The following is a 14,184-nucleotide window of genomic DNA, read 5'->3' on the forward strand; positions in this document are numbered from 1 at the left end:
TGAAATCATCGGCTGCACACTTGCTCCTGATGCTGCTACTGCTGCTAGTGCTGCTGACGATTGACCCACGCGGTCAATAGAACAACAACACTGGGTGCGAAAATATGTTCACCTTCCGGTCAGCTGATTGCGCCCCATAGTGTTGTTTTTGTTAGGAGTAAATGATTGTTTTCGTGGCTTCAAACGATGGTCCGAAAGGTACCGGGTCATAATCCATGAGCGTTTGGCCTTTCTTGGAACCTTTGCGTGCATATTTGCGTATTCCTCAGCCCCATAAATCATCCCAAAATCCCAAATCTGTGGCGGGAAACTGCGGAAAACTGTCTCGTTTGCCAGCATATCGGGTGATCTCGTTAAGAGTGTGTGTGTGTGTGTTTGTGTGTGTATGCGCAGCTCTGTGTCAGCATCAATCAAGCGGTCGTTGCCTTTGCCATTAATCAGCGCGCTATCGCGGTTCGTCGTGTCGCGGGCTCGTCGATCACCTGATTCAACCTGGGCCGTCGACCTTGAGGGTAATTTTCGGCGTCATCATGTGCCGTGCTCGTACCGCAGCGCTCTTAGTATGTGGCCAGCGTCATGCCGGCCAACATGCGCGCAACATACGCGCACGCACGCATTCGCATCCCCTTTTGTTTCAGGTCATTCGGTTTACGCGCGCGCGTATGGCAAAAAACCTGGCAGCTTGGTCGGGCAGTTGACGTTGTGCGATTTTTCTCTCTCTTTTTTCTTCTTCTTTTCTTCTTTTCACTTCCGTTGTCTGCTCTGGTTTTTTATTCGCTTTTCCTCAATCGTTCGTTACGATTTTGCTGATTTGTGCGTGGTTTTTTAGTTGTTTTTTTTTGTCTGTGTTATTGTTGTTGTGAGTTTTCCTACTTCCCCTTTTCGCTTTGCCCCTTCACAATCATTTATGTTTTTATTTCATTTGTTCGACTTTAGCGAGCCCGGTGTCCGGGTTTCGCTTTTTGTGCAGATTGTTTTTTTTTACCTTTTTGGTTTCACATCGCTCGCGAATCAAGATTCCAATGGCAAATGGGTTTATCACTGAAGTGCAGCAATGAACCGGGTGGATCGGGAGTGGAAGAGACGAAAAAATGCCACAAAAAAAGTCGAGCACACTTTGTGTGCGCTTGTTTTGCGCAATATAAACGTTGCTGGGCACCGGCATTGGCTGGCTGGTAATAATTCATTTTCTACACATTTGGCTGGGTTTTTTTTTGTCTGACTCGTGCTTTGAACCCATGGAAGCGAAAATTGCCTCCGAAGCATAAAGGTTTTTACTTTCTTTTTAATGTGATGTGCAATTGTGTAGAGTTTTACTTTCTGTTTTACTTTTCTTGCCATTTTTATTTAGGGTTATTGGGTGCCATTTTGACTTGATCATTTGCGTGCTGATGGAGACAGTATTCAACTAATAGACTAATGCTTTAGCATAATCGTTCAGTGATAGAGATATCGGTCTGCTGAGCTAATCAAAAACATTGTCCGGCCACCATCGGGCAGCAACCTAATCCCAGAAGCGCGATCGTTAATCTTTATCCTTACATTCCGCAGCCTATCAAAACCAAAACAATTTATCATCTTTGGTTTTGTTGAAGTTTTGAAATGCTTCGATGACGTTCGGTAAAAACTCTACACAAAAAACCCGATTCCCCGGACCAGATGAAACTCACCCGATAGCGAGAGCGGGAGCCTAAAATTGGAATATTTGCATAATTAGGCCATCGAAGGCTACCAACGGGTTCGGTACCAATGCTTCTTCGTAGTTCGGTGCTGCCAGAAGAATATAGGGCGATAAATGAAGGGTATGCTATCCCCGAGCGCTGATCATCATGCATCGAGCATCATGATTGATCAATCAATCAACGGAGCATTGAAAGGATTCGGGCATTGACAGCAGCTCAAATTGGTTGGTCTCTTCCGAAACTCTGGTTTTGCTTACTTCAATAAATGGACTAAAATAAAAAAAAAGAAGTACAGACAAACACAACATAGTACCGGACATGTGCAGCAATCGATCGATATAATGGATTTATCATCCACAACCACGGTCAATACCGAATCAATTGCTACCGTCTGCTCAGATTGCAGATTGGAACGTTTTCATGGAAGATATTTTTGGCATCGCGAAATGTCCAATATTGCGTCGTAGACAACTGTTTGTTTCCTTTTTGCATTGCCTTATACATTGGAGTAAAATATGGAACTAGAAAACTTGAAAGCTTAAAAGACTTCCGACACATGTGTGATTGGACGACGGCTCATGTCGTTCGTTCTGTTTCACTGCGAATCAAGGTTGATTCGCGATGCGAGAATGTTTTGACAACTGTTTGCCATAGCATATTGACAGCAACGTGTCCTCGGTTTGATGTGATAGTCGTCGATGCTGCTACGATTGATTTACTCTACTGATCAGTGCACAATCATCTAATTAAAATCCTGTTATTGTTCAGTTTCATAGTACGATAGAGTTACTCTTGTATGGAAAATAAAGTTATAGACACCATACACTACGTTCTCTCAAACGTTCTTCGCTCCAACGCATTTCGTCAAGTGCGGCTCCCCAAATCACACCTTATATGCTGCAGAGCCTCACCTGATAAATCGAGCTAGCCAAACGATCACTCACCGCCAGTCATTGCATAACGCTGTACTGACGCGATGTTTGTGCCAATTCCCGATGTTCGCTCGGACTGTCGGCCGGTCAATGGTTGCGTAAGTCGCTACGCTAGTCAAAGTCAGCCCAGATAAGATGGTGCGTTGGTGTGTGTGTGTGTGTGAGTGCGGTTGGACAGTTGGTTAAATATTTGCCCTTCGATCCGAATCCACCGCTTATCAGCTGCCGGTCGGTGGAGACAGTATGGCTCGCTAGGGCAGCCTGCTGGACAAGCCTGAAGCTTCACGAGATTCGGTAGAATGAAGCGCTGCTATCAACACCTTTCCCGCGTTGCCAATTAGCCACGGGCCCACTCCTGCCCGGGACTGCGGGACAGGAAGTGCAAATCCAAACACCGCCGGAGCTCATCCGAACTGGTGGTGGCCTGGGGTTGCTTTTTTATGATTTATGCGCACAAAGCTTATCGGCTTTCGATGCCTGGCTAGAGTTTTGAAACTCATTGTTCGCCGGGTTTCGCAACCGCTTAGAGGTGGTGTGTCACACCGGAACGATTAATTCACTGACTTGGAGGTGATAAGGTTGCCCGCTTTACTGATTATACTCAATTTTAATGGTGGACAGTATAGTGTTTTTTTCGATCGTATGAAGGTAATCGTTAATGTTTTAATGATTATTTTGAGGAGTTCCTCATGCGATTTGCTATTCTTGGATCATGTATGAAGCTTTTGTAGTGCCAAATGTTGGGTTTGAGCGGCGTTGGATGCTTCATTTTGTTGTGTTTCTTCCGGATACATGTATCGGCTCATGTAACTCTATAACGGTGACAACCCACATGAACGCGAGCGCTTGTCAAATGTTTTATTCCTCATTTCCAGTGTGACTGTAACTTCCGCAATGAGCCCCAGTTATGCACGGTGACTTATACCTTTCCAGCAGAAATTAACTGTCACAAACCGTACAATAGACAAAATGCAGAAAAATCTCATTAACAATTTCGCTGCAGGATGGGCTGGCTTTCAAATGCTCTCTCCGTTCCAGCCATCTTCAGGATGGTGCAGCATTAGAAGCCTCACCTCACCTTCCCACCCGACTGCACGCTCCTGTGAGTAGCGTTTGTTAGCAATTTGGGCTTTGCTGTTTCCTGTGCATCGTCCTCGTACTCTCTGCCCCATTTCCTCTCCGGAGAGTAGCCGCCATTTCGCATCGCTGGTTGTTGTTTTATTCCGATGTCACTGCGAGTTTTCCCTTTAATTCCCGCTACTGCTCACCCGTGCTCGAGTGCAGACGAGCCGCCGGCAGCTGCCGTCGCAATAGACATCTAAGGGACGTGCAAGACGTGGAGCTTTGTGTTGAGTTTTGCCTGCGAAGGCAATTATTCATGCAACGGTTTTCCGCCGTCCCTGCCTCGAGCCGTCCTCGAGCAAACAACAAACGAACGGGCTTTTGTCGCCCAGTGGGAAGTACATCCATATACGTACACACATGGGCGCGCGTGCGTGTGTGTGTGTGCATGGGCGGTGGGATATGCTTTTGCAGTGATTGATGCGTGTGGTTGTGTGTGTGTTTTTAGACAGAGTGCAACTGCAGCAGCTTCCTTCGCAGTCGTTACGGGGATGCAGTTTGTGCCTCCGTCTCTGGTACCTCGAGGCCCTGTTAGAAGCATGAAGTTGACATGAAGCGTGGTTTTGGAGGATAGCATTACCTTTCGGGGGAAACAGTTGGCCCGCAATGGATTGGTGTTTGTTGTTTCGCTTGCTGTTTTGCTGTTATTGCGAAAAAATGTGGAACAAACGGTGGCTTCCGTCTGGTGGGTGGCGTGGGTGGTACCAGTGCTAAAAATAAAACGAAAAATGGCTGCAAGGTACGCAGACGGTGTTTGGTTTTTAGAGGGCATTTAAAACGTACATAGGAAGTTGCAGAAACATAATTGAGCGATTGTTTTGAGTCAAAAAAGTCCCTTCCATTCAAGCTAAAGCAGAACTGTTTTCAAACCACAAATGTTGCTATAAATTTACCGACACAGTTTGCTTCAACCTTTTATCGACCCGTGTGCAAACGCTACGGGTTCCCCATGGGCAAGAATTAAATCGCCCCTTCGCCTTAATCGCACATAGCACAGGAAAGAATTCAACCGTACGGTACTTCGGCCCGGCACTGATTGACGTGAATTATGGGAAAGTCAACCCACAGCCCGAACCAATCATGATGATGACGATGATGATGATGATGCATTCAAAAAGTGGACGCTACACAGGCTCCATCCATCGACTGAACCTCATCCGATCGGCCAAGTTTCGATAACATTGCCCTTTACCAACCATAACAACATAACCTCCATCCACCACCACCACCACGGTTTGAGGATGGCTGCAGGCACTGCAGCTTAGATTTAACCGTTCGACGCGTCCGTTTTGGAAAGGATGGAGCGCAAGTTAGCGAAGGTACAACAACGGCAAGAAACCCTTCCACTCAGCAATCGACGTCCACCGATGTCCAATTTTGAAGACCACATCGAAATCGGCCGCGAGTGCGAGTGGCGATTTAGGCTTCACATCTTGGGTCCGGGTGTGAGGTGAAGGAGTGCGGTAGGCGTAAAGCGGCTGTCAGATTATGCGGCGCCCTGATGTTGCTGCACATCGTCCCGGCAAGTCTTCGCAGTTCATCGGCGTGGAGGTGCAAATGGTTCGATGCACTCCTATTCTTCTCCGTCGCCGTCGATGACGCGCGCGCGTTGCGTTGCGGCTTCCGTTGGGCCCGAACCAGGGCACTGTTTCTCAGGCACTGGTGTATTTACCGTTGGGTAGTGTCGAAGAGAATGGGTTTTGCTGCAAACCGGCGGCGTGTACGATTGTGCTAATGGGAATACGGGCGCTGGAAAGAACATAATTCTGTGCAGTTCCGGATGCACTTACACACCACACTAACCGTATCAAAAACTGGCTCCATGCCCGTGGGATGATCCGATTATGTGCTCACACGCTGAATGCAGAATCCAGCGATTCATTGTGTATGTGAGTGTTGGTTCTTGGGCAAAGCGGTGCATGTGCAGTGAGCGTTTTATCGTGCTCGATGCTAATTCGGTACAAATGCGGATTCTTTTGTCGTGGGAAAAAGGGGGCAAGAAGCGTAACAAAAATGCGCATGCATAACGCCAATGCATTTTGTGCACTCGTATCACTCGTCGCAGGGGGCTTGGTTAGTTTGCAAGAAAGAACAATGAGTGCGAAGATTTATTTGTTGAAAAGAGTGCAAAGAATTATGCGTTGAGCGGTTCTGACGGCTTTTGGATTCTTCTTGTATGATGTAAAGCAAAAAATATATTTTAAATTTTCGGTGTTAATGATTCGCTCTATCCGCGATGTGTTTTGATGGTATGAGTACACCACAAGAAGCACGCCTCAAGCAGCGGCCCGTGTCAACGTTCCAGACAGTATGGAATACCAGTTCAAAGGTTATCAAAGGTTGAACGTAGCCTTGACAAGTTGTAACGTTACTTTATTTGTTTTTGCACTTCTTACGTTCCCATGTCGTAGATTACACATTTTGTACTAATTCAAAAAACATCTTATTATTTGTGTTTTTTGTGTTATTGTGTTCTATAATTGTGTTATTAACAAAGTTAGAATTACGTTAGCTTTAAGGCTCAATTTGTAAACAATACAGTCGGGCCGTCCCTACTGAACAATAAATAAAAATAATTGTATTATATTCACCTAAGTTATTAATATAAACTCTTGAATTGTATTTTTCACGTCTTTAATAGAGTGTAGACACTAAGTTGAACAAACCCTGATCGCTATCGATCACACACGATCACAGATTTGTACAATACATTAAGTGGTTTGCTTGTGTGAAAAAGTGGCCCAAAATGTGTGTATCCCAACCTCTCGTGTCAATTTTCGCTTCCCTGCCCAACATTAGTGTCCGCGTGTTTGCCCAAACCAGACATGTTCGTGATTTGCGCCGAACGATAAATAGTTGAATAGCGCAAAAGCTGTGAGCGCCCCTGAGTAATGTGCAAAAAAAAACACCGAAAACAAATCAAAAAAAGTGGTAAGGACAACAACACAACATCAAACATAATAGTTTGCTCAAAAAACGTGTCACTCTACCAAAAAAGAAGAGGAAGAAGACCGACCGACCGAAACCAAAAACAAAAAGGCAACAAATAAAACACAAAACTAACTCGCGTTAACAAAGTTAAGTAATGTGTCATATTTGTTCGGCATGTTTTTTTTTGTGTTCGTGTGTGCGGAGGCTGTGAAGGGTGGGGGATGCAGAGTGCTGCGAGTAAATGTTGTTGGCGCACTTCTCTCCTCTCCATGCCATGTTGTGCGTGGGGGTACTTGTGATGTGTGTGTGTGTGCTTGTCCCAAAAGCTCCAAAAAATTTGCATAAACGTCCACACGCGGGCCTTCGCGGTTGCGTAAGTCGGCGACGCCGTTGCAAGCGTGACCCACTGCTCTACACACGCACACACACACTCTCACCTTCTATTTTTTGCCCTAAAATGCATTCTTCCTGCCTTCCTCTTGTTCCTTCGCATTGGAAGGTTTGCCAATTTTTGGCCATATCTGTCATCGCAAGGCGGTCGGTGTTAGTAGGCTTTGGCTTTCGCTAGCATCAGTATCGCGTCCGTGCGATCTTGTGAGATCCAGGCAAGCATCGGTACACGCGTCCAGCACAGCATAACGCCGCGTTCGGAAGGCGTTCGATCCAATCCTGTTCGCCCCCGGAGCCTTGTCGAGGACATGTTTTGAGAGGGGTTCGGCGTCTACGAGCGTCCACGTCATACGACGACGACTCTCCGCAGGCTACGCTGGATCGTATCGATGAATGCGATTTGAGTGCAGGATTACACACTCATTTCAATATTACGTCAGTGGTCGGAGCGGAGCCAGCGGAGTCACACGGTCACAGAGTGAGTGAGTTTGGGAGTTAATTTAGGTTTACATGTTTTACTTTTCTGCCTTGTTGTTTGCACTTCATCTATACACAAGCCTCTCCTGTAACAAGCCGCTTTCGGCTGGGGGTGAGCGTTTGGAAATGTATCGGTGTGAGTGTGTTTGTGCATAAGCGTTTGCTTTGGTTTCGCACCCCCAAAAAAACACCACTCTCCGTGCCCCGTGTATCGTTCCGTTCGTTCGACTGGTTTATGGAGCCGTGTTTTGTGTCGTTTGTTGTCTTTCGTATTTTTTTTTTGTTTCGACAAGGCGCCCTCGGATTTGCTATATTTGGTGACACTTGTCAACAGACGCCTGGAACCTTTTGTGTGTGTGTCCTTTTGTTGCTGTGTGTGTTGCTTTTTTTGTTTTCAGTTGTCACCGTCACGTTGGAATTTATTTTCCCTGCTGGTACGGACTTATGTTGCTTTGCACATCCTGTTTGCTGCGGCCAGTATCGGGAGAGCCTTAAGGCCTTAAGGGTGGTGGGGAGGAGCACACGTTGAGGTGAATGCGATTGTACGGTTTCTTGTGACAAGGCTTACACGTATGACTGGACATTGTTACTTAAGAAGGTTTTGCGCGTCGTTGTCGTCGTCGTTTGGAGACATCGTTTGAGGGGGGTCGTGCGGATTTCTTAACCTCCCGCCCGGCCAGGGAGTGTCGTGTTGTTGTGCTGGTGTTGTATGTAATTAACGGCATTGATTTGTGACCGTGACGCCCAACGACAGAGTTCTGCACGAGGGCTTAGCACATGATCAAATTCGAACTGGTGTGCCTGTTTCGGTGGCTTCCGTTCTTTCTTTCCGTCGCGATGGTCGCGGGTATGAAATGGTTAAGAGTCGAAGTGTTCTTGTGTAACGAACAGTGCTTAGCCCCGTCGCTATAAATTACTTCATTGGAGGTATCAATTTTACCCCGCCAAAATGGGCAACGAATACGAATTGTTGCGAGCTCACCACGAAAAAACAAAAACCAAAATACCAAAATGACGGAAATTCTCGAGAATTCAGCTCAATAAATCAGCCCCGCCAGAGGAACGCTCGACTGCCAAGGATAATTCGCGTCTTAGCTGCTGCTGAACCTTTTGCCTAAATCCTTTCTAGCTCGGAATCCAATTTGGATCCCTTTTGTCTTGGGGATGGTTTTTTGCTGTTTTTTCTTGTTGAAACAGTTTTTTTCTTCCTGGATTGAGCTTTGACTTCGTCTAAATGGTCTAATCGGATGATCGAATCAGCAAGATAGCCTTCAACCAGTAAGCTGGTTGTAAGCCTTGGAAAAGGCGAGTTCACGGGGTAGCTATTTGGGGAAGGTTCTGCAATTCTAAGCAGAACACTCGTTGTGCAAAACTGTAACGTTTGGCAAAGCAGGGGAAAAAGCAAAGCATGGGAAATTAATGCTCCATGGTATCGTTATGGCATTATTAAGATGTTACGATAAATTTATGCGATGCAAAGCTATCTAATTAATGTATTCTTACCGTTTGAAGCTTTAATGGAGCTTGCACACGCAATAAACTTCCGCTTCAAAGTAAATAATGTACAACATTTCCATTCAGGTGTTATGGCCGTTTTGTAGCCGAGTTTTATTCCAAAATTTAGATTTATGAATTCTATTTTTTTGCAATAAAATGCAAAACGATGCAAATTAGCATTGATTATACGAAAAATTGAAGACTGGTAGGTTTTTAGCATGACGGGCAAAGCAAACGAGACGAAGGCAAAAAATGATTTTCAATTCAAGTGATGATACATGATTGGGTTTAATTTAATTGTCTAACCATCTGGCGAACCGATAAACATCAAGGCAATATCCTTTGCATAAGTTTACGATATGTTCGTGTGTGAAGTTGTTTTGCACCTGTAGTTTGATGAGATTTGTATTTTTTCTGGTAGTATGAAGGAAAATAAACTTTTTCGATGATGGTATTTGTGGTCAAAACTATTATTCTTTTACTGCTCTACTTTACTCGGGAGATCTTCTCATTTCAAGAACTTTAGTAATACATACAGAGTCAACAGCAAGCGGAACGATTTAACAGAATTTATAAACAATAACACCAAGATCATTCAAATGTGTAGATAGAGCTGGAGTGAAAAGCAAGTGTCTTTGATGAAGCTCGTCAGTCGGTGTAAGAGATAAGACCTGACTGTCGTCATAAAAATGTGCTTCACAGTTTTCGCCTGCCGCCTGCTATCTCTTCCATTTTATAGATAGAAAACCTTCCTTAGCCAGTTCGTGAAGTGTGCGATGTTTGTTTCCTTTTTTTCCTGTGACAGTTCATAGAATTGAAAATTTCACAACAATTCGCTCCAAGACACTTTTCGAGGACGGGGGTTCTTGTTAGATTACAGCCACTTGTTCGTGTAACGATCACGCCAACCGGCGAAGTGTGCTGAAGTGTCGGTTATTGCAGTGGTTTTTACCTTGATCCGGAGCACCTCAGCAAAAGCGGGTGTACCATCAACCGATTAAACCTTCTCCTATGTCTGAATGCTGGGCGGCAATAACGAGACGGTAGATTACGGGAGGTGAAGTAAAAAATAAAAAAAGACAGTTGCTTTACTTTATTGCACACACTCGCCTACTGGACGGGCGCGATAGGCCCAAATGCGGTAAACTACTTACGGCCAAAACGGTGCGATAACGAAACTAAACCACGATCACTCAGCGGGTTTCCGTTCTGGGTGTGTGTATGTGATATGGACGGGAACGAGCAATGAAGAGGACCAGTACGGGAAAGAAGACGAACGACAAACAGATAACACAGCGTACGCTGTGGCTTAAAGCGTTTGGTTAGGTTTTTTGAAATTTCGGAAAAAAGTCGGACTCCTAACGAATGTTTATCCTAGAAAAAGGGACGTTATTTAACTAATGCTCGATTTTGGAATGGACGGAATCATTGCCGAGATGCTTACATGAATTTCCCAGATCACGTTCTCGTAGGAGTCTCGTTCGCTATGTAAGCAACCTTATTAGCTTTGTTGGTTTGGTTGGCGTGGTCAAATATTGGCCGGTGTTTGATGATCGTGGCTTGGAGCGAGTCAGCGTCCAAGTAGTTCCTGGGAAAGTGGTGAGAAGTTGTGATGTTGTGCCTGTCTTGATCGGACGAGCGCTGTGAGCCGGCTTCTAGACCAGCTCATGCAGTTTACTGACCCCATCTCAACGCGTCTATTTGATCTACACTAACTGCTCGGAGATGTTTGAGCAAACCGATATCGATGTCCACTCGATGTCTGGCGTGCGTTTGCTTCTCGATCAATCAATGCCGTACTCTTAGGCCAGCTCTTTGGACACAGGTTACATTAGGTTCTATCTTGGTTTTGTTTCCTTTCCACTGTATTTGACAGTGGATGGTAGCCGGACGAAGCAAACAGCTCCAACGGTTTGCACTGATATTGATCGATCTGTTTGCTGGTTGCATAAGCACGTTTCGGACCTAGCTCAACAAAATTGTCTCGCTTTCTTACCACTCTTGAACGTACGCATGGCATGGTTATAAGAGAAAAAAAAGAAGAGAAAACTAACATTTGTTTTACATTTCTTTTCCAATTACAGAATGGCGACAGTGGGCCTGCTGATGCTGATGTTCACATTCGTCGTCGCTACGATAGAGGACATAAAGGATGATCGTAGATTTATTTCCTACAACGGTAAGTACCACATATGCAACTGCACTGGAAATAATAACGACCCAATTTCAGACAGGCTTTTCGTTCTATCAAGGCTCAAATGTATTGTCATGCTTGTTTTTACGTTCCTTCATGCTCCGTATTAGCTTGCAGAATAGTGAAGTGTTAGTGCAGATTAGTGCCGTCAGCTGTAAAGAGCTTTCAATAAGCTGGCGCAAGCTAGTGTGCAATGAAAAAGAGAAGCTAGTGCAAGCTAGTGTAAAATGAAAAATATTCAGTATTTGTACTGTCTTTCGTGCAAAGTCTATAGATGGGTACCTGGCTCGTTGGAAATTCTATACACACTTTTCCGTTTCTATGCACCGTCTTGCTCCGAGAGCCCACGGAATATGGGTTGGAATAATTCTTTAGATTCTTACCCGAGATTGTCGAGCATATGTGTCTGCTTTGTCTGCACTTTCGCTTGATGAAAGTGCTATTCATTGGCATGTGCTAGATGGGTGCATGTGACATCGCGACTTGCTTCACTCATGTGAAGGTTTTTTGAGCATCACGTCCCTGAACGGGGTCATACCCTGGAGGCTGTGTGGCGTTGCAAAGTTTGCTATGGGCCAGGTTGTTAAAATCCTACAGAGCACTCCGTTGGTGGGAAGACTAGTTTTTGTGAAATTTTTTCTAGTAGCTTGGAGATTTTTTTGTAATAATTGATCTTATTTTTAATTTGCGGATATAAACAGTTGTGATAGTTACGTTATAAAGTGTACTTCACCTCAAACATATAAGAAAATAAAAAAAAAATAACAAAAATCAGTTAAAACAAAAACTGTATCTATTTAACTATTGATATGTTCCAATTGTTACCTATTATCGCGAAAAATATCAATCCAAATGTTACACCACTCCTATCCATTTTTGCGAAACTGTTTGCACACCGCGAGCAGTGTTTGCTTTAGCGTTTGAACACCGGCAGACGATAGGTGGCCGGAGTGTGGTGGACCAGGAATCAAAAGCCTACCAGTACGGCAATTCCTGGATTGAATAGGTGCAAAGAGGTGTGATAACACCGCTTCGTGTATGATAAGATTTGCTGCAGTCATCTCTATGCCGCCGGGTTTACGCCATCACCTGCCACTGGCGATGACTGCGAAAGTAAAGTAATGTTCTCATGCAAATTGTCACGTACGCCAATCGATTTTTAGCGACAGCGAAGCAAGGTAGCATAAGCAGTACAGGCTGGACAAGGGGTGTGTGTGTGTTTGAGTGTTTGTTTTGTTCGACATGAATTTGCGTTTTGCCAAACGCGGATAGAGGTGTTTGAACAGTATAAGCCAATAATATTTGCAGCTTGTGCTACAACTAAACATTACCTTATCGCGTTTGCACTACAGGTACGATAAGTTCGACGTGTAGTGTTGTTGTATGTTATCTTCAGACAATGCTCTACCTATGGTTTGATAAGAACATAAAATGTTTATGAAAATATTCGTGTGTGTGTGTATGTGTACAGCAGCTTTGTGATAAGATCAAAACAGACCGGCTCCAAAATTGCGCCGCTCCTCAATTGGCATCCTTTCTACATGTCTCACTCGCTTGTCCAGTTTTTTGTGTCAGTGACATCTTTATTTTGGCCATTTTTGCTGATGAGTCTTTCAAGGATGCAGCGGCGCTGTAAAGGCTCGTACAGGTTTTTGTTTGTCTTTATTTTGCCTCACTTTCGATTCGCCTCATCAAATTTCGCGTCTCATCAGCAAGTCGAAATAAGCGTGTCGGCAGTATGCAGTTTTTAATATTCCTCGAATCAATTAATGCACACACACACACACAGAGCGGTTTCGAAGCGTCGAAGGGGTGTTGGGCAGGCTACCAGAAATTGGTGAAAAAGTCCACCCCTTGGTAAACCATAAAATTTAAAATGGATCGTAAAACCGTAAAGCGTCATAACCGTTTACATTGGCTGCTAACCGAAGGCCAATTATGGCCGTTTTAAGATAAATGCGTTGTATAATATTTCCATAACAATCCCCCTCCCCGCCCCGCGGAGAGGGAGGGAGAGTCGTGTGCGCGGATGAGATGTTTGGGGACAACACGGAGCCCACAATACAGCCCCTTTGCTACACTTTTAATCGGCCGCTCAGTTAAGACACTTTGCCAATTGATTAGGCCCGTGGCCCCGCCTGGATTCCCATTGCCATTTGGCCAGGTTGGCAAGTGTTGCAACCTGTCTTCCCTTGCGCGTTTCTGTTTCTCCGTTATCGTGCGCATTCGGTGTGATTCGGTCTGTGGAAGCGTGGTGCCCCGACCGAACGTCTTGTCTTCTTCGTGGTGATGATTATGGGAACACACCGCGTTGTACCAGCGGAACGGGATACGAGGATACGGCAAAATACGGAAACCTGCCATCAGTCTGGTTGAGCGAAGGAAACAGCACACTTGTTGCACAAACACTCGCTCGATTGGAATGAATGGTACGTGTAACGATGCAACGATGGATCGATCGTATCGATCGGAAACGATGCTCAACTTTCGAGTCGCAGCCAGCTTGTAAGGAATTTCCCGCCAAATCACACCCCACTGGGGAACGACAGTCAATTCGCAATCCCCTTCGCTGTGATTGATTGAGCCCAAACATTATGGGGCAAGCTAGGGTTGACGGTGGAAGGAAACATCCGAAATGAGAGCAAGATGGTTAGCACGCGGAATGTCTTTGCATACCATTCAAGGTAAAGTTTGCCGTTTGCCTTTCTTTTGGGCGGACTTGGGCAACCGGTCCTCTGCTCAGCGTCACAAACGGCCAGCGTTTGGTGTGATCGGTTTTATTTTTCCATTGCCATTTCGGATCTTTGGAATATACCAAAGTCCCCTCCGACGGGCAGGGGAAACGTGACGGTTGACGTAAACGGTATTGACTTGACTGGTTTGGTTCGAAATGCAAGAAAACCGTACACGGTTTCGGCAGGTCGGTGTTGTTCGAAGCAGTGGAACAGGTTTGACACAG

General features: G+C 45.2%; 1 protein-coding gene across 2 annotated transcripts in view; it reads left to right on the forward strand.

The window, feature by feature from the left end:
• Window positions 1-14,184, forward strand: part of LOC1273536 (semaphorin-5A) — a 112,796-nt gene that overhangs the window by 22,695 nt on the left and 75,917 nt on the right. For both annotated transcript variants that reach the window (XM_061652332.1, XM_061652333.1), the window contains exon 3: window positions 11,116-11,210. In XM_061652332.1, the coding sequence (XP_061508316.1) occupies window positions 11,116-11,210 (95 nt within the window). The remainder of the gene's footprint in view (window positions 1-11,115; window positions 11,211-14,184) is intronic.

This window comes from Anopheles gambiae, chromosome 2, assembly GCF_943734735.2.
Source record: "Anopheles gambiae chromosome 2, idAnoGambNW_F1_1, whole genome shotgun sequence".
NCBI lineage: Eukaryota > Metazoa > Arthropoda > Insecta > Diptera > Culicidae > Anopheles > Anopheles gambiae.